At 38.4% G+C, this 19,684-nt stretch overlaps 2 protein-coding genes across 9 annotated transcripts in view; one reads left to right on the top strand and one right to left on the bottom strand.

The window, feature by feature from the left end:
* Positions 1 to 5,003: 5,003 nt before the first annotated feature.
* On the top strand, positions 5,004 to 19,465 carry KRR1 (KRR1 small subunit processome component). The gene is made up of 10 exons (XM_086398735.1): positions 5,004 to 5,097; positions 8,016 to 8,188; positions 9,754 to 9,888; positions 10,072 to 10,197; positions 10,285 to 10,368; positions 11,496 to 11,552; positions 12,677 to 12,847; positions 15,961 to 16,038; positions 16,128 to 16,227; positions 17,907 to 19,465. The coding sequence occupies exons 1-10, from the start codon at positions 5,013 to 5,015 to the stop codon at positions 18,044 to 18,046; spliced, it is 1,149 nt and encodes a 382-aa protein (XP_086254861.1). The 5' UTR covers positions 5,004 to 5,012; the 3' UTR covers positions 18,047 to 19,465.
* Positions 18,852 to 19,684, bottom strand: part of LOC147371265 (glioma pathogenesis-related protein 1-like) — a 69,424-nt gene continuing 68,591 nt past the window's right edge. For 5 of the 8 annotated variants that reach the window (XR_015163383.1, XR_015163384.1, XR_015163385.1 and 2 more), the window contains 2 exons: positions 19,140 to 19,166; positions 18,852 to 19,040 (listed from right to left, as the gene is read on the bottom strand). Coding sequence is in view for 5 of the 8 variants with exons in the window: in XM_086398740.1 (XP_086254866.1) it covers positions 18,886 to 19,040; positions 19,140 to 19,166 (182 nt within the window). In the remaining 3 variants the exon portion in view is untranslated. Of the gene's footprint in view, positions 19,167 to 19,684 lie in introns of all 8 variants that reach the window. The other 3 variants (XM_086398736.1, XM_086398738.1, XM_086398739.1) reach the window with 1 other exon arrangement.

The raw sequence follows: 19,684 nt of genomic DNA, 5'->3' as shown, positions 1-19,684 counted from the left end.
TGTGATTCTGAAATTGGCTAAGGTTTAAGAAACAGTAATCTGGGCTTCCTTGGTGGTTAAGACTCTGAGCTACCACTGTAGGCGGCGGGGTTCAATCTCTGGTCAGGGAACCAAGATCCTGCGGGCTGTAGGGGCTGTGCGATGCAGCCGAAAAAGAAATAGTAATCTAACTCAATTCCTTTATTTCACAATCGAAGAATCAGAGGTTGAGTAAATGCTACTCAGGATCCAAACTTGTTAGCAGCCCCAGCAGTAAACCACAACTCCTTACCCAGAGAGTTTGCTAAGCATGGCCTTGCAGGAAGAGGTGGAAATCCTGCAAAGGTGTTTCCCTGCAGCCTGACACGTGAGCCATCCTGCTGCACTGCAGGAAGCGTTCCAGGACTGGCCGAATATGTTTCTCAAAATTGGTCCCTCTTCTGGATTCCCAGGTGGTGCAACAGTAAAGAATGTGCCTGCCGACACAGGCGTTCAGTGCCTGAGTTGGGAAGATCCCCTGGAGTGGAAAATGGCAACACACTCCAGTATTCTTACCTGGAAAATTTCATGGACAGACGAGCCTGGTGGGCCACAGTCCATGGGGTCACAAAGGGTCAGTCAGGACTGAGCACGCACGCACAGTCATGGATCCCAGGTTTCCTAGGCTTTCATCCAGAATACCTTATTTTTATTGACATCACTTTGTAAAAGATAGGGTAATAACATGATTAGTTTACAGCTGGGCTTCTTTATTTTTTTTTTTAACTGTTATCATGAGATCCCTTTTTAATATGCAATCATTTGGAGTTAGAAGAGGCCTTATTTTTATAGTCACGGTTATTATTACTGTCATTCATGTTGATAGATAAATGTTGATTTCAGATTTTAAACCTGTCTATGAGGTTCACAGAAATAGAAAACAGTTTATCTGTGTTAGAAAATAAAATATGCCAACCCTTTGTATGTGGGAAACCCTCCCCGATTGCTTATTTTTTAAAAAATTAGTGAAAAAAGCCACAAAAGATTACTGTGGAAAAGAACTGTTTTTTATCTCTGATAAATGAGTGTAGAATGTTAAATGGAAAATAACACACTTATTTGCTCACCTTTTTCTTTTTAAAATAAGCACAGCCGTGATATTGTTAAGCCACACCCTGACTTCTCTGCCCACCACCTTCTGGGTTAATTTTGTGGGAATTAAGGCCTTTAATTCCAAAGGAGAGTTGAGGCCAACTTGCTTTTCATGGGAAAATAAATGAGCAGGGTGAGAGCTGGCAAAGTCATCATCTATAGGGAGATGGCTGCATGTGGGTCTAAGTTGCTTAACAGGCCAAGGAGGGGAGAAATCTCGACCAAGCAGGCCTGCCTGCAGGACTTTCCCCCCTGCTAGTGCCAAGAAACTCTGGAGAGAGCATTCTTCCTTCCTCTTTTAGGGCGATTTGTGCGATTTCTGGAAATCACACTGCAGATCTGAGTACATATTTATATCCAGATTTCTAAGCAAGTTAAATGATATACATTCATGACTAATTTACAACTGTATTGTTACTTAAGTTGCCATCCTTTGAAATGTCTATGAAGAGGCAACAGTCAACATTTTGGTGACTGGGTTTCCATAGACTTTCTTATGGACACACAGGAGCATACACACATACAGACAGTTTTATATAAATAGATTCATATGCCTGCTGTCTTATCATGGACATCTATTTTTTAAAGCCTTTTTGCCTACTTCGTTTTTCTTTTCTAATCACCTTCATCCCTAAAGTAGCCAGCCTTGAAAGTTTAATGTATATCCTTCCAAATCTTTTCTCATTGTATAATCACATACCCACACACATAATTATTATTATGTGCAGAACATAGAACAGAACCTAGTATTTAAAACAGTGTCTGCAGCATTATAGATACTCAATATTTATTAAATGAATGAATGGTTTGCTTCATAAAAGTGGGATAATTACATGCATGTATATATAATTATTATAATAATTATTCCATATATATAATTATCCCATCTTTCTGTATCTGGCATTTATCCCTCAAAGCCTCTAGGTAATCTCTCCATATAGATTTAATTAATTCTTATGAATGGTTGCATAATAGCTCAGTTATAAAGACAACACCAACTTATTTAACTATATCCCTAATTGATAGTCAAGATGAATTTGTTACTATAAAAAATAACAGCTAACACCTGTTGTGTTCCACAGACAAAGCACTTTTCTGCAAGCACTTTATATGTATAAAGTCACTAAATTAAGATTATTCTCTCCATTACAGGAAACTGAACAGTAAATTAAGAAACTTTCCTAAGGCTGTATAGCCAGTAGATGGTGAACTAGTCAGTCTGGCAAACTAGTCAGTGTGGCTCCAAGGTACCTTTCATGGAACTAGTTCTATACAGAGCAGTTGTCAGCACAACTGTACTTGCATCTTAATAGAATGGTGCCTTATTTCTAGTTGACAGTTTCCCAGGAGTGAAAGAACGTGTATATTTCATATTGATAGACTGCTTTGCAAAAAGAGTGTAACAGTTTACATTTCCATCAAAACAATATATGAGAGTGCCCTTTTCTTAAAGAGATTATCATTTAAAAATATTACACATGTATTTTTAACCAACGTGAAGGGTGTGATTTCATTGTTATGTCTCTGTGCTTTTCAGACAGCAGTAAGGTTGAGTGTGATATATCAGCCGTTCAGATTTGCTCTACTGTAAACTGCTGTATGAGGGTTCTCCAGAGACACAGAATATATAATTACTTAGGTGATTATGGAGGCTTGGAAGGTCCAAAATGTGGGCTTTGGGGCAGGGTGGGCCAGCAGGCTGGAACGGTTGATGCTGCCGTCCAAGTCCAAAGACTCTGAGGCTGAAGACCCAGCTCTCCTGCCAACACATTTGCAACAACTAACCCTTTGGGTATGGTAGCCTTTCTGGAGCTATTAAAGTTCAGACTGCCCGGACGTGAAGTCTAGCTCTTCACTTATTACTGATTTGAGTTCCTTCAAGTAAGGCTCTCAAAACCCTGCTTCATGGAGCTTCTTCGAAAGCTTCTCACTTTGTAACTTTCATCTGTTATTTGTTCTATTTTAGGGATTGTCTTTTATTTTTCAATAAATTGTTAATAACATATGAAATTGTTGCTGAAACTTGGCCTCTGTTCATTGGTTCCAAACAGAAAAGCACAGAGAGTTTGGGTGAAGTAGAAGAGTAGCTTTTATTGCTTTGCCAGACAAAGGGGGCCACAGGGGGTTGATGCCCTCAATATTGTGTGAGCCACCCTGGAGGGGGCAGGGAGCACTTTCACAGTGTTTACGGAGCAGGGCGTGACCAGCTCCTGGACAATTCTGGGACTGGCTGGCATTGAGGTAAAGTTTAAGCATCATCAACCTCCTTGTTTCAACCCGTGTAGGGTCTATGTTCTTACGGTCAGCAATTTTCATTTAGAGGGGGTCTGCTTCCTGTAAAAACAACTTAGGAATGTGGATCAGGCCTTTGTATCTTTCAGGGACCAGTGAGCCATGGTGAGTCCATACGTGGCAGGATTATAGTCTAAGCTGTAATCAGTTTTCTAGCCCAACAGCTTTTCTTCCTTTTGACATCTTCACATTTCCCAATCATTAACTCGTGAGCCAGTTTACTTTGGAAGACAGGACACAGGGGCTTGTTTAAAGATCAGTGCCTGTCATTTAGAAGACACACAAAATTAAAGCAGAAATCTTTACATAATCATGTGTCTTTTGATCTTCTGTCCCCAAGTAATTGATTTATACCTGAACCTTATAAACGAGTATCTTTTATAGAAGATACAGGAGGCCGGACGTCCAATAAATGTTCCCCATTTCCTTAATGTGAGAAATCCAACCTGTCAAATGCTTTCTCTATCTGTGCTGCAGAAAAATTTAAAAATGTATAGCAATAAGACAATTTAACCAACAAAGTATCATCTTTGTCGTGTGTAAGAACTTTTAGGTTCCTCACAGTGTAGTCATAGTAAGGACATCGTGACATCAGCCATGTATACTGTTGGGGTAGGTAGGAGTTAAGTCATTTTCCCAGCCTCTCAGCAGTAGAGAATCCGCCTACTAATGCAGGAGTCCTCCCCTCCCCACCGCCCCCCCACCCCCGCCCCGTCAACCCCCACGCCCCCAGCCCCTGCCATTGGATCCGTGGTTCCAGAAGATCTCTTGGAGAAGGAAACGGGTAACCCATTCCAGTATTCTTGCCTAGAAAATCCCTTGCACAGAGAAGCCTGCCGGGCTACAGTCCATGGGGTCACAAAGAGTTGGACTTGTCAGACTGAACAGGCTAGGTGAAAAACTTCAGAATTGTCGCTTAATTACTATATCTCTGCTTAGAAATGCCAGGACCCTAGACAGTAATCATCAGAAACAATGACTTTGAAAACTTATTAATACTGTCCAAAAAAAAAAAAAAAAAATCAATCTTAAAGAGCTTTGCTTTAACTTCGTCTTTGTTTCAAGGATTAGAAATGTTAAATAAATACCCTCCGACAAAATAGTCTCACAATAAATGGTATCTATTACTGTCGCTCCTTGCTGTCAAGGCTCATATATTCTCATATCTGTACCACCTCCCAACGCCTAGCACATATTGGACAGTCATATAAATATTTCATTCGAATGAGTGAAGGAGTGATAGCACTGAGATTCAAGTTGCACTCGAGTTAAAGCTTCGAGTCTTGCTTTTCGCGTTAGACCCTGAGTGCATGAGAAAACGAAGGATAAAAACCTTCTCCGACTTGCTGCCAGTGCTAAACTACTAATTCCCAACACGCAATAGAACTCCGTAGTTACCCGCGCCAGGTCAAAGCAGTCTCCAACTCTCCTTTCGCTACGCGGGAGTAGAGCAAAAGTTTATGCAAATACGCGGGCTCTAGCTTGCGCACGCGCAGAAACTGCGCAGAGCTCCTCCTCTGAGTTCGGTGGAACTCAATTTGAGTACGCGGATTACAGCCGGGAGGATTTACGGAGGTTTCGCTTCCGGTAGGACCGGAAGCAGCTTGAAGATGGCGTCCTCTAAGCAGAATGGGCCGACTACAGCGTCGGGGAAAAGTGAGCTTCGTAGCCCGAAGCCGACGTCGGAGAACCGAGGTGAGGTTGTCTAAAAACCGAAGCCTGGAGTTTGTGGATTTTGAGTTGGTGTTTTTTTTTTTTTTTTTTGCTTTCGCTGGCTAGGCACGTGTAACGCCGCCTTGGGCTTGTTCTGTGAGTTTGTGTACCTGTAATTGCCGATCTGGAGGGTTGTTGACCAGACTTGAGGACTGACCGGCCTGTATGGTGCCAGCCACGTGTTCCTAATTTATTGCTTTCCAAAGTAGAGATGTTGCTGAATGCGTGTTCTGTAAAAATATGAGGATTAAGAAATTGAGGAGGGCGCTTCAGGACTTTAAACTCGCGGCGGTGTTTGGAAATTGTTGGCAGAATGAGGAATGAGGTGGGAGAAAGTGGTGGTTATGCATCTGAGTGAACGACTGGTAGTGATAATGAAGGACTAAGACAGCTGTAGTGATAGAAGGAGGTAACCGGCGTGCCCTTAGCGTCAATTTGTCAGCCATTGAAAAAATTTTGGAGCGTTTGTTGTTATTCCTATTTGTCAAGTTGCTGAAGTTATCAGCCAGCCCAGCGCCTACTCTTGCAACTGCGTTCTTTTTAAATTGCTCTCTTGCTTTGCGCTCGCGCTCTTGTTTTATCCATTATCTTCAGTGTGGTAGACAGAGAAATAGCTGGGGGCCTGCTCAGCCAGACTTACTGGAAGTATTAAAAACCTCAAATTTCGATTCTATAGGCATTAGAGATTAAAAGTGTTTTGTTGGTTTAATTAAGGGTATGGCAGAGGCCGGTGCATATACAGCTTAAAGAATAACACCAACAGGTGAAAAGCAGCTCGTCAGAGCATTAAGAAGAATAGAGCATTACCAACCATATCTCCAAAACCCGCTACGTGCACCTCTCAGATCATTCTTTTACTTTAGGGACTTAAAGTAACCATTCTGAATCATGTTGAGTATTGTTTCCTTTCTTCATAATCCTTACCACCTATGCCCAAAATGTTTCAATTTTGTCCGATTTTGAATTTTACATGAATGAAAAAGGATTGTAGGTATTTTTTTCTGTCTTGCTTCTTAGACTAAACTTTGTTGTTATTCAGTTAGGGCAATAGTTGTAGCTGTAATTTATTCTTTTCGCTACTGTATGATGTTCCCTTGTATGAATACACCGTAATGTAAATTTTCATTTTAATGTTGCTGGACTTTTGGACTGTCCCCATTGTTTGTTATTATAAACATCTTCATACATTTCTCCTGGTTAATGTATTCTGGAGTTTCTTTGTTTATGTACATTACATGGGATTGGAATCTTTGTAGTGTAGGGTAGAGCATGTGCAAATAATAATATTTTCCAAAGAAGCTGTGGCACTTTATACTTCCAGAAGTAGTAGGAGCGCTAACACTGGCTGTTATCTGAATTTTAAATTTGTTGTTTTGTTAAGTATGAAATCGTATTGTGGTTTTAATTCAAACTATCCTGATTGCTAATGAGATTATACGTCTTTACACATGTTTGGGATTTATTTGTTGTTCTTTTATTGTGAAACTAAACTATCTCTTTAGCCAGGTTTTTTTCTTTTTTTTAAATTCACAACCAACGAGTTGTTTGGTAGAATCTTGGTCAGATGGGTTTTTGTGGTGATTTAGTCACTAAGTCATGTCCAACTCTTCCGACCCCACGGACTGTAGCCTGCCAGGCTCCTCTGTCCATGGGATTCTCCAGGCAAGAATACTGGAGTGGGTTGCCATTTCCTTCTCCAGGGCATCTTCCTGACGCCAGGGATCAAGATTGCAGCCATATTCTTTACCAACTGAGCTAGGAGGGAAGCCCAGATATGCATTTTAAGTAGTCAGTATTGCAGAATTTGAGGGGTTTTTTTTAGGATATTGAGGAGTAAATGGTAAATGAAGACTAATTCTCTGTGACTTGAGCCCTAAATAACAAAGTGGGTGTGAGTAAAAGAAACAGAAAGCAAATATATCTGACTGGGATGGCTACGATGGACCGTAAAGACCTGCTTCTTAAACTTCAGTATGCACAAGAGTCTCCTCATGACACCATTAAGACAGATTGCTGGGCTTCATCTCAGAGGTTCACATTTAATAGGTCTGGATGGAACGCAAGAATTGCATTTCTGACAGACTCCCAATTTATGCCTGTGCTGCAGGCCCATGGATCAGACCTTTGTTTAACAGTGAGTTAAGATATAGCCGTTAGATTTAAGAGGTAAATCCAGGACCAGGAGTTTTAATAAGTGATATAGGAGACAATTTATGGCCTTAGGAGGCATTTTGCTTTAATGAGAGGAGACCTAGACTGAGGCAGCTTCATATTCCCTACACGAGTCACTTGAACGCTTTGAATGGAGTATCTTTTCTAAAGTGGAAATAATAATACCAGTTCTTCCTTTCATAGTTTTGATGAGAGTATACAGAAGGAAGTCACATGAAAGCTGTTAGGAAAGCCTAAAACCCTACAGTAGTGAATATTAACTGAAAGTATACACTGGAATCAGTTTTTGAAAACTTTATGTATACACACATACAAACATATATACACATAGGCTCCACTTGAGTTGAGTCTGAAATGTTACTTTATTTAAAATAGTAGTGTAAACCAAATAGTATTTGGATCCTCAACTCTAAAACAGTGTAGTGCGGTAGAAGTTTGTGAGAACCCACTGTATGCCAGGTGTATGCCAGTAACTGAGGACCCAAGGAGCAGAGTCCCTGCCCTCAAGGAGCTTTGTCTGTGACGCGACTGGAACACACACTGCAGATAATTCTAATACAGTATGTTGATAATGACAGAGGCATGTTCTTGGACTGTTGAATAATATAAAAAGCAGGGAAGAAGGAAATGCATGAGAGTATTGGGACACTTGTGCACGTATGCGTACAAGTGTTCAAAAATCTTCAAAAGAAGTTAAATCTGATGTGTAGATTTTTCCTCCTCCGTAGATGAATCTGAACTCCTCACTGTTCCGGATGGTTGGAAGGAGCCAGCTTTCTCCAAAGAGGACAATCCCAGAGGACTTCTGGAGGAGAGCAGTTTTGCAACTTTGTTTCCGAAATACAGAGAGGCTTACTTGAAAGAGTGCTGGCCATTGGTACAGAAAGCCTTGAATGAACATGTATGCATGTTTTATGTATTTCTCTGATATTGCTATTGCTTATATCTTCTGAGTAAGTGAATGTGTGATGATGGATTTCTATGTAAAGGTGCTAGCATAGCTGTTTAATTTGATTCATTTGGTATTTTAAACAGACTAGGTAAACATTATCCTTACTGTTCATTTGTTCTTAGTTTTGTGAATAACAGATTACTCGGAAAAATTGACATGCTTTTACATTTTTAGGGGATTTAAATTTGTAGGGGTGTCTGAAACTCGTTTGGAAACTCCAGATTTCAGAATGTGTAGTCTCTGCTGTGATGGTTGCCATCAACCTGTACCGTTTTGAGCTGAGGCATGCTCCTGGCATTGTTTAACATCTTATTGTAAATGAAAGATGATGGATGTGACCAACTTTCCTGTTTGTTGCTCCTGCCATGCTCCTAGAGCAGTGCATTTGATTTTATTTTTCAAACTGGATTGAGACCCCCTTAGAGAATCAGGAAGTGAATTTAATGGCCATAGTGAGCCTTAGGAAAAAAACATATCACATGTGGTAAGGATAAGTATCATTTTCTGAAGCTTTTGGTTTGTCTCTGTGTTTGTGTACACACTAGGTTGTGATAGAAAATCTCTTTCTCAGCTGTGGGACTGCTCTGGAGTCATTTGTGCCCACTAGGCATGAGCGTGGTTAGCACACCAGGCCGTATTTTACAGCTGTCCACATCTGGGATTAGACCCAATTTGTTTCTGTGTGTGTGTTTAAACTGATAGACACCTAACCTTATGTTTAATTGTTCATCATTCACTGTATTGAAATATTCTTGAGGTCATGCTCACAGTTAGAAAATAGCATTTTTATTTGCTTTGTTGAAGTCTGGTTCTTTTGAAAGTTAACGCACAGATTCTCTAGTTATTGCTTTTATTTTTAAACCTATGACAGTTTGTTTTTACTTTGTATTTAGCTAATGTTGTTGTTGTTTAGTCGCTCCATTGTGTCCATGGACTGTAGTCCTCCAGGCTTCTCTGTCCATGAGATTTCCCAGGCAAGAATACTGGAGTGAGTTGCCATTTCCTTCTCCTGGGGATCTTCCCACCCCAGAGATGGAACCTGCATCTCTTGCATCTCCTGTATTGATGGGCAGATGTTTCACCGCTGAGCTACCAGGGGAGAGTTTGAAAGGGAAAGTCTATTTTCACTCTAGGGAGAAGATTTTAGATTAGAGCAACATCTAGCCAGGGTAGGGAAATTATAAGCTTTACATTTTTACCTTAAGTCTTAAATATGACCTCATTTTGATTGATGTGATTTTTTAGACTGGAGGTAATATTTATTCCAAAAAGTGTAAATTATCCTAAAGCCAACTATAAATGTTTTTAATTACCTGAGTCTCTTATACTCTTTGAAATGTAAACGTAATCAAGTATTCCTTATTTACATTAACTTTCCAGCTTCTTCAAGGAGAGAGTTAAACGATTTTGAGATATCTTAATGGCACAGAAATTAATAGTTAGGCTAGGATAGGCTCTGTAATCATCTAAAATTGAATTCATTTTCAGATAACTGCTGTTCGCTCTTTTTGTAGCATATTAATGCAACCCTGGACCTGATTGAGGGCAGCATGACTGTCTGTACTACCAAGAAGACATTTGATCCATATATCATCATTAGGGCCAGAGACCTAATCAAACTGTTAGCAAGGAGTGTTTCATTTGAACAGGTAAATTTAGAATTAAATTTAGACTTTGCTTTATTTGCATCAACATTAGAGACAACATATATCATTGCCGCCACCACCCTCCCCCCTAAAACGTTTTCATTTTTGTGCTTAAATTTCTTGGCTTGGAAAACATTTGTACTTGTAAAGAATGTTGATGAGCTATTTTCTTTATTTTCCCAAAAGGCAATACGAATTCTTCAGGATGATGTTGCATGTGACATCATTAAAATAGGTTCTTTAGTAAGAAATAAAGAGAGATTTGTAAAAAGAAGACAACGGCTTATTGGTCCCAAAGGATCTACTTTGAAGGTACTTTTTATTAGTGAAAAAGTATGTCTTCCTCTATTGTTAGTTTTTCAGTGTACTGAAATTCAACTTTGTGCTCTTTTGATATAGGCGTTGGAACTCTTGACAAACTGTTACATTATGGTTCAGGGAAACACGGTTTCAGCCATTGGACCTTTTAGTGGCTTGAAGGAGGTGAGGTTTACGCTCTTAAATTAGTTTTAGCAGAGAATAAATGAAAGAATATGGGTATACTATAATAGTTCATTGCATAATATATTTTTTCATAATTTTAAAAAATTGTGCTTTGTTTGATTTTCATTAGTAAATTCTTCATGTAATTTGAGGGAATAGCCATTCCTGAACCTTAACATATCATGGCCAACTTTTGGTAACTACAGAGAGATTCATTTCTGAATTAGAAGGTCTGTTCATCATTACTTCCCCTACTACAGGTTTTAAGTGGGTATTTTAAGATCTCAGTCTGTAGCAAACATTAGAAAACACATGGGTTTAAATGATTGGAGAATTGAGCAGATCTTGTTCTTTGCAGTAACAGATACAGCCAGTAGAGGTCAGGGTCAGAAAACTTCCTTTAAGATGTATTTTCTTTGAGTTTTAATATGTTAATGTTTCATGAATATTAGTTTGTCACATGTTATTAGAAAATCTACAGAGCACATACTGTTTCTGTAAGCTCCTTTTGAGGCTTTTGTTGTGTGTATCTGGCTGTGAGCTCTTACTTCCTTTTCAGGGCCTTTAATAATACGTCTTTTGGACTTCTTTCTCATAAGTTATCATGAGATAACTCAATCTTATGAGGTAACTCAATATCTCATAAGTTGTTATGGCACAATAACAACTTAGGTGTTTTGAGTATTTCATAGTTTTGTAGAGTCTATTATTTAATTCTTACAACAGATCCTTAAGGTGGTTTTATTTCAAATGTATTACAGAATTCAAAAGCTGAAGTCAGGAGGAAAATTAAGTGACTTTCCCCTATGAAGTCCCAGCATTTGCTCACATATTTTCTAACTCTAAATCCATCTCTCTTTCCCCTAAATTACATAGCTCCAGACTGCTGTGTTAATTCTGTGTATCACTTTTTAGCAGTAAAATTGAGAGACTTCATTGTATCCAAGTGAAGTTAACTGTTATGAAAGATCCAGAAGCCACTCAGAACAGTTGAAGGGACTACTATATTCAATTTGGTAGCCATTGCCTGGTTCATAGGTTATTTTGCAATCTGTTAATCCTCTTCTACCTAGTTCACTGAAGTCTTCATTATAAATAACTGATTCATTTTTCTTTGCAAATTTCAGGTTCGAAAAGTAGTCCTGGACACTATGAAGAATATTCATCCAATTTACAATATTAAAGTGAGTGTTCACTGTTCATTAGTAAAACAGTGGTTATCGAATTGTTTTTAGCTATAGAAACTTTTCTTAAAAATAAATCTTTTATGAAAGTCTAATATACAAAACAGATAAGGCAGAACTATTTGGGTAGAGTTCAGCCCACTCAACACTATCCCAGTCCTATAGTTCCTTCCTTGAAAGCTTAGGTCTCTGAGGAGTTAGTGTGAAAGAAAGCTGTTGAAGTGGGCTCTGTAATGTAGTGATTCAGTTCTGATACAAATAAAATACGCTTCATGGAATTTGTTGTAGAGGGTACCAGTTCAGTTTTCTTAGTCTGATGAGCCCACAGACTGTATTTATAAGTGTGATCTTTTAGAATTCTGCCATTTTCTGTAAGTCTGGAATAATTCAGATTGCATTAAAACTTGTTTTGGAATTTAACACTCAAATTATAGGCCCATTGAGAGAGTATATCCCTGTATGCATAACATTCAGTAATTGTTCTTGGAGACATAACCATGGTATATGATGTTTTATGATGGATATTTGTTAAACAGTCCTTGAATTTGATGAATTTGAAAAGTCACTCTTAGATTAGGGTGAAAAAATGATTTTGGGTTTCATTGGGACATTAAAGAGAGCATGTCTTGCATCTGATGCCTACTTTGCATCCTGTGATGTTTCAGTGTCGATAAAATTCAGGTGGAGTTGGGGGAAGTGTGAAAACACTGGTTTCATTGATCATGAGAAACTTTAGTTTTTTATTTCTCTATGATAATGATATTTCATGTGCTACTGAAAGCTTCCTGCTTGTAGGAAACTTCACAATTAAGCACTCTCTCTGTATAATGAAGTTGAATTTCAAGGGTTTTAATGAAAAACTTAGTCTTATTTTCATCTCTATTTTAATGATTCTGTTTCTTAGTCTAAATTTCTAACGGTTTTCTGATGCTTGGTTAGTTATGCATATTTGAGATTATATGCTTTTTCTTTACAGAATTGATTTAATCTACTGAAGCGGCTAAGAGTTGTTCCTTTTAATTTTATTATTTATAGGAACATTGTTTATAATGTCTTAGGGTGAGAAACATGTCACTTCTAAAATTAAAAGTGTTTACTTTGTTCGTATATTACCATGACCCAAGACCTTAATGATTAAACGAGAGCTGGCGAAGGACTCTGAGTTAAGATCACAAAGTTGGGAAAGGTTTTTGCCACAGTTCAAGCACAAAAATGTGAATAAACGCAAGGAACCAAAGAAGAAAACTGTTAAGAAAGAGTATACACCATTCCCACCACCACAGCCAGAAAGTCAGGTCAGTATTAAATGTGGAATTTTGTTACATGAGAGGGAAACCGTTTTAATCTATTTTGTCAGAAACTTTGAGGGTATCTTAGGTGGGATTTCTGTGGGTGTTTGGGTGTGTAGAGATGCAAGAATCCGAAGGTAAGTGTAAATACACTTATTTTGAACTAACTATATGGAGGTGGGGAGTGGAAGCTTCATGTTGTGAGAGTAAAGTGACATCAAAGTGGGTGATGTTGGTTGTGTGTCTGTACCTGTAGCCACTGTGAATGTTCCACGGTTAAAAAGTGTCAGTGACGCAGCCCACAGTGCTTTCAGTTCTGCTTTGGCCTCATTCGTGTGACATGTACTATATATTTTTGCTCTGGATTTGAAATCTTAACTTCTAATATCTGCCTTTTTTTTTTTAAGATGTGAATGCCTCTCATTCTGTCTACTGTCTTCTGGCATAATTTCTTTTCTCTCTTGCCTGTCGCTGTTTCCTTTCATACTCCCTTTTTCTGTCACACTTGTCTGACAGAACAGCCCTGAAATTTGCATCAGTCCTAAAACTTGACTTCTTTTCCCACAGTGTGGCTACTAAACATAGCTGAAGAAAGTCAGATCTTTGGATTATATCCCTTAAAAACTCCCGTGTCCAGCCTCAGATGGTCTTCAGCAGTATTCTCTGGCTGCTTTGTGTCCTCTTAATTCTTTCGCCACTCTTCCACTCCCCGTAGATGACGTTGCTTTTTTTCCCCTCAAATATTTGAGATTACCAGGCAAAAACTCTTTCAGCTTGCTCTTAGCTCACAATTTTTTTCCCCATCTGCATCAGTCCATTCTTTGCTTGTTCTTTGAGTTCTTTCTTCACCTGTCTGCTGGAGGATCTTTCTTCATTATTCCCTCCCTTGGGTGTATGTTGAAGTTTTTCCTTTAACCCTTTTTTTTCTTTATACTATCTTGTCTTCCCCACAGCCCTGTGTTTGCAGTTTTTCAGGGAAGGTTTGATGAAAGGTCAGAGGTAAAAAAGGGATGATGATCATCATTGTAAAAAAAAAAAAAATGTGTAAGTGTTGGATCTGGAGCTCTACATTGGAAAATAAAGTGAAGCCAGAAAGAAAGTGTTAGTTGGGGGAAAGTAGTGAGTGACCCAGGTACTAAAGCACGCTTCTGTAACACCTGGTGTGTTCCATGTAGCCCTGTCCTGTACTCACTATTTGTCTTGTCTTCCTCTTCTCTGACTGTAAGCTTCTTAAATCAGCAGTGTCTCGATTGACTTAACTCTGCCACTTATTTGCTATGTTCAGTTGCTCAGTCACGTCTGACTCTTTGCGACCCCATGGACTGCAGCACGCCACTCTTCCCTGTCCATCACCAATTCCCGAAGCATGCTCAAACTCATATCCATCGAGTCAGTGATACCATCCCACCATCTCATCCTCTGTCGTCCCCTTCTCCTCCTGCCTTCAGTCTCTCTCAGCATCAGGGTCTTTTCCAATGAGTCAGTGCTTTGCATCAGGTGGCCAAAGGATTGGAGCTTCAGTTTTCGCATCAGTCCTTCCAGTGAATATTCAAGACTAATCTCCTTTAGGATGCACTGGTTGGATCTCCTAGCAGTCCAAGGGACTCTCAAGAGTCTTCTCCAACACCACAGTTCAAAAGCATCAATTCTTTGGCACTCAGCTTTCTTTATGGTCCACCTCTCACATCCGTGCATGACTACTGGAAAAACCATAGCTTTGTCTAGACAGACCTTTGTTGACAAAGTAATGGTTCTGCTTTTTAACATGCTGTCTAGGTTTGCCATAGCTTTTTTCCCCAAGGAGTAAGCGTCTTTTAATTTCATGGCTGCAGTCACCATCTGCAGTGATTTTGGAGCCCAAGAAAATCAAGTCTGTCACTGTTTCCCCATCTATGTGCCATGAAGTTATGGGACTGGATGCCATGATCTTAGTTTTATGAATGTTGAGTTTTAAGCCAGATTTTTCACTTCTCTCTCACTTTCATCAAGAGGCTCTTCAGTTCCTCTTCGCTTTCTGCCGTAAGCGTGGTGTCATCTGCGTGTCTGGGGTTATGTTAATTAGCATAATTTAACACATCTGTGCCCCCAGTTTCTTCGGACATAAAATGAGGATGATGATCATACCTGTCTCAAAGAATTGTCTATGAGAATTTGAGAATTGTCTGGGAGAGACTGAAGGCAGGAGGAGAAGGGGACGACAGAGGATGAGATGGTGGGATGGTATCACTGACTCGATGGATATGAGTTTGAGCATGCTTCGGGAATTGGCGATGGACAGGGAAGAGTGGCGTGCTGCAGTCCATGGGGTCGCAAAGAGTCAGACGCGACTGAGCAACTGAACATAGCAAATAAGTGGCAGAGTTAGTCACTGTAGAGAGTGTAGTAATAGTTTAGAGCGTTGCCTTAGATAGATCAGTTGTATGTTAACTATTTAATGAATGAGTTGTTACTTGCTCTAATTAGTATTTAGTCGCTGCTGCTGCTGCTAAGTCGCTTCAGTCGTGTCCAACTCTGTGCGACCCCATAGACGGCAGCCCACCAGGCTCCCCCGTCCCTGGGATTCTCCAGGCAAGAACACTGGAGTGGGTTGCCATTTCCTTCTCCAATGCATGAAAGTGAAAAGGGAAAGTGAAGTCGCTACATCCTGATAATTCTTGCTTTTCATTTTGTATGATGAACAAAATGAAACTTAAAAAAAAAACAAACAGGGTTTTATCTCCTTTTTTCTGTTCCTTTTATAAAGTGTTACTTTGCTCTCTTCACTCTTCTCAGGAAGCTTCAGTTATTTCTAAATCACATCCCGCCTCCCTTATTCATGTTTCTTCATGTCCCAAACTCTTTCCAAGTGTCTTACCTCACTTTCCTGAGTCATTGACCTTCCACCTCCCCTAAAGCAGTCTGTTGAGTATTCCATGTACACATCACCTACTTTCCTACCTGCGAGCTTTTGTGTATGTATATTCTTGTCAGCTTAGAGTGCATTTCCTTCTTTTTAGGCCACTACCTTACATAAGAGTTTTGACCCTACTGTCTTTACCTCAGGGTCATTGTGAATTTCTTAGGAATTGACTTCCCATCTACATGATTTCTGAAGTAATTGTAAATACTCATTTCAACAGATTGATAAAGAATTGGCTAGTGGTGAATACTTTTTGAAGGCAAGTCAAAAGAAGAGACAGAAAATGGAAGCAATAAAGGTAAGACTGTGTCTAGCTTGCAACATTAACTGCAAAGTGCGTGGATACTTTGGATTCTTACTTAACTGAAAACTTTGTTAATCATGTAGGCTAAACAAGCAGAAGCTCTTAGTAAGAGACAAGAGGAAAGAAACAAAGCTTTTATTCCACCTAAAGAAAAACCAGTTCACCTAAAGAAACCTAAGGAAGGTAATGCTGTTTTCTAAGTCTTGTTATGATGTTGAAGTCTGTTAGAGGAAAAGTAAACCCATAGTGAATTTGTTGAATCTCTGAGTTCATGTTAAGAAATAACCACATCTTTCATCAGTTCTCTCAGCGTTTCATTACTCACAAGTCCTTGGGATGAGGTGACTGAGATAACCCATAATTTAGTACCAGCTTGTCAGAAAGATCCCTTGGAGAAGGAAATGGCAACCCACTCCAGTATTCTTGCCTGGGGATTCCCATGGAGAGAGGAGCCTGGTAGGCTACAGTCCACAGGGTCGCAAAGAGTCGGACACAACTGAGCGACTTCACTTTCACTTTCAGTGCCTATTTGAGAGTATCCTAGATTGACAGTCGCTTCCTGATCTCTGCTGTGCTAAGGAAGGACTCTTTGTTTTGAAAGATAGAAACCAGAGCAGTGAGTCCTCTATAGAAATAGAGCGGGAAGATCCCTGAGGTCTGCTGTCATGCCCCTTAAAGAGCTTACCAAATTTATACTTTCTTTACTTGTATAATCTGTGACTTAGAACTTGATGCTTGTATTGTTAACATGCATTTCTCATGACCTTGGGCTAAAACACCAGCAGAATAGCAGGAATATCTTTCTTACTCAGAGGCTATTAAAAAGACACTCAGAGAAAACATTATTCCTGGCCTTGTTTTGACCTACCTTCTCTTTTACATTTTCTTTTCCACTAGTAACCCTTGTACTCTTCTGTAAAGTAACTCTCCGAAGTGGTCAGTGGCATAATGAGGGGAGGGAGGTCGCCAGTATTATAAAGTTCCAGTATTGTACATCACCTATTGGTCTAAGCCGGGTGTAATGTTACTATTTTCTTAATATATATCAGTGTTAATAACTTAAAAAATACTGTATTCTACTTCTTAGATCATTGGTTATATAAAAGTTAAAAATATCATAAGCATCATAATTTTTCGTCGGTCAGTTTTGTACTCTCAAGGTGTTCAGATAGTAGTTTAACCTCAGTTTAATACTGGATAAAGTGTAGCTGTTCCATTGTAGTGGAGACTTGAAGTCTGCTCTCAAGTTGCTAGGGTGTTTGTATGATGACATTTTATCTTGTGGTTCTTTATGTCCTGAATACTGTTCTTTAAATGATAAGAAAATTTGCCATTTTTTGCTGCTGCTTTCCTCTATTTTGTTCAGACTTCTGGTGTTAGCTACATGGTTTGGTTCTGTTAGGACCTCCAGATACTCTCAGATTATTGTCTTTATTACCAAAATCTTGTTAAATGAAATAATACTAATCATTAATTGAACTAATATTTGGAAAACTAAGTTTTTTAAAGAGTACTGTAAAGTTCCAGAATATGGAAACAAATAAAAATAATAATTTCAAACAATTTAAAATTTCAACATTTTATGTTGAAAAATGTAATTTCAACATAGTTGAATCCAATAATTCGTTCAGGTAGTTAAAGTATAATGTCATTTTCATGTATATTCTTACTAGTCTGTTTAAGTACTTTGTTTTCTCCTAGTTTGAAAAAATTTCTAACTTTCCTTTTAGCAGGTATTTTGTATTTTATAACATGACCTTTCAATTACAATAGTACTCTAAAATTATTCATATTTATGTAATCTTTGTTTTATTTGGTAAAATCTAAGGAATTACATGTATTGTTTTTTTTAATTTATTTAGCTTCTACTGAAACTAAAATTGATGTGGCTGCCCTCAAGGAAAAGGTTAAGAAAGCAAAGAATAAGAAACTGGGAGCTCTTACAGCTGAAGAAGTTAAGCTTAAAATGGAAGCAGATGAAAAGAAAAAGAAGAAAAAGTAACACAAACTCTGAACTAAAATTTATTAAGCTATCTCCTTTTGTAAAGGATTTTGAAATACTGTAGTTGGCAACATTAGTTGCCTTATCCTGATCACTTTTTTCTGAGTTTGTGCTTAATTACAGTGTTAATATAAACAACTTTTCTTTATAAATTATTGTATCATCCATATGTTTTTTGAAAAATTTTATACTAGAGAGTGGTATATATGTGTTTATATGCATTGTATCTAATCTATTCCAGGCAGGTTTTACCTAAGCATGATTTTAGGGGTAATTTTTAAGGTAGTTTAGACTTTAAATATAATCATGTCCCAGCATTTGGTTTTGAGGAAGTGCTCTAATGTAATCTCATTTACATTTTGTTCCAAAATTAATTCATAATCCAAAAGAGCGAGGCCTTTTAAATTAATTCCCTAATTACTATTCCAGTCTGAGTCTGAGGAAGTAGTAAACCATATCAAATTCCAAGAGAAAGTGGAAAACCAGATACGTAGAGTTGGAGCAGCATGCACCAGGTTATATCAGAGTGTTTTTACTCGTGAGGGCCGGTGCAGTTTCTCAGACTCACCTAAATCTAGCTCTCTCACTTTACATATTCAGAAGCTGAGGCGTACGGCGATAGAGCTTACTCACTGCAAGTCACAGCTGTGGCAGCTTGGAAACAGTGCTGCTTCTTAAAAAGTGGAATGTAAAGATGAGTCTTCCTATAATGCTAGGAAGATGAACCATTTCTTCTTTTGAGTAGGGGTTTGCTGCAAATCAGAAATACACTCAGTTGTTACTAAAACAAAAACAAAACACCGTGTTTGAATGAGGATTTTTTTCCTCCCTGGATTGTATTATTTCAAAGTAAATAAATGAGGGTATTTGCCCTTGGCCCAAATGATAATTATAACACTCAGTATTAGGATTGGTGGAATAATTATGAGAAAAAGAGATGTGTATCTGTCACGTGGAAATATCGGCCAGTCTGGAAACACAGTAGAGTAGTAACCTGTGAAACAGACATGAAATACTCTCGTTAATGTTGTTACCCATAATGCAGTAACACAGCTCACATAGATCTTAAACAATTCAAGGTTTATATACATACGTGTCACTTTGTCTCGTTGTGGGTTAGCTGTAAAATCAGAAGAAAGAAAACAAAAATTAAAAGAATAGGTACTGGTGAGGCTTTTCTTTTTAAGAGCCAAGTCTCTTAATTATAACCAATGACTGTTGCTTTGGCTTTACTGCAGTGATTTTCAAAGGTTAATTATTCAAGATTTTTTTGTACTTATGGTAATAACTTGATATTTTAAAATCATCTTGTTTATATAAAACTTTTTATATACCACTACTGTAAATGGAAAGTCATTTTACATAAGATAAAAGTAATAAAAATAAGACATTGCAATTAAAAATAAGTATTAGTAGTAATCAGTGTGGTCAGTTTGTTAAAATATTTTCCTGAAAATAAGTTTCTCCCTGAGAAGAATCATCCTATAATCAGTCAGTAGTAAAGAGTGTCCTCTGATCTGTTCTAGTCTGTCATTAACTTATTAATAGGGCATTTGGCTATCAAAGGTCATAACCACTTGACATTCCAAGTAGTTATGAGGAAAAAAATCCACATCTGCCATAGCCTTCTTATACTTT

The sequence above is a fragment of the Bos grunniens genome, chromosome 5 (assembly GCF_055505025.1).
Source record: "Bos grunniens cultivar Pamir isolate PY7600 chromosome 5, Bosgru_T2T1.0, whole genome shotgun sequence".
NCBI classification, from domain to species: domain Eukaryota; kingdom Metazoa; phylum Chordata; class Mammalia; order Artiodactyla; family Bovidae; genus Bos; species Bos grunniens.
This window is presented reverse-complemented; position numbering and strand designations above follow the sequence as displayed.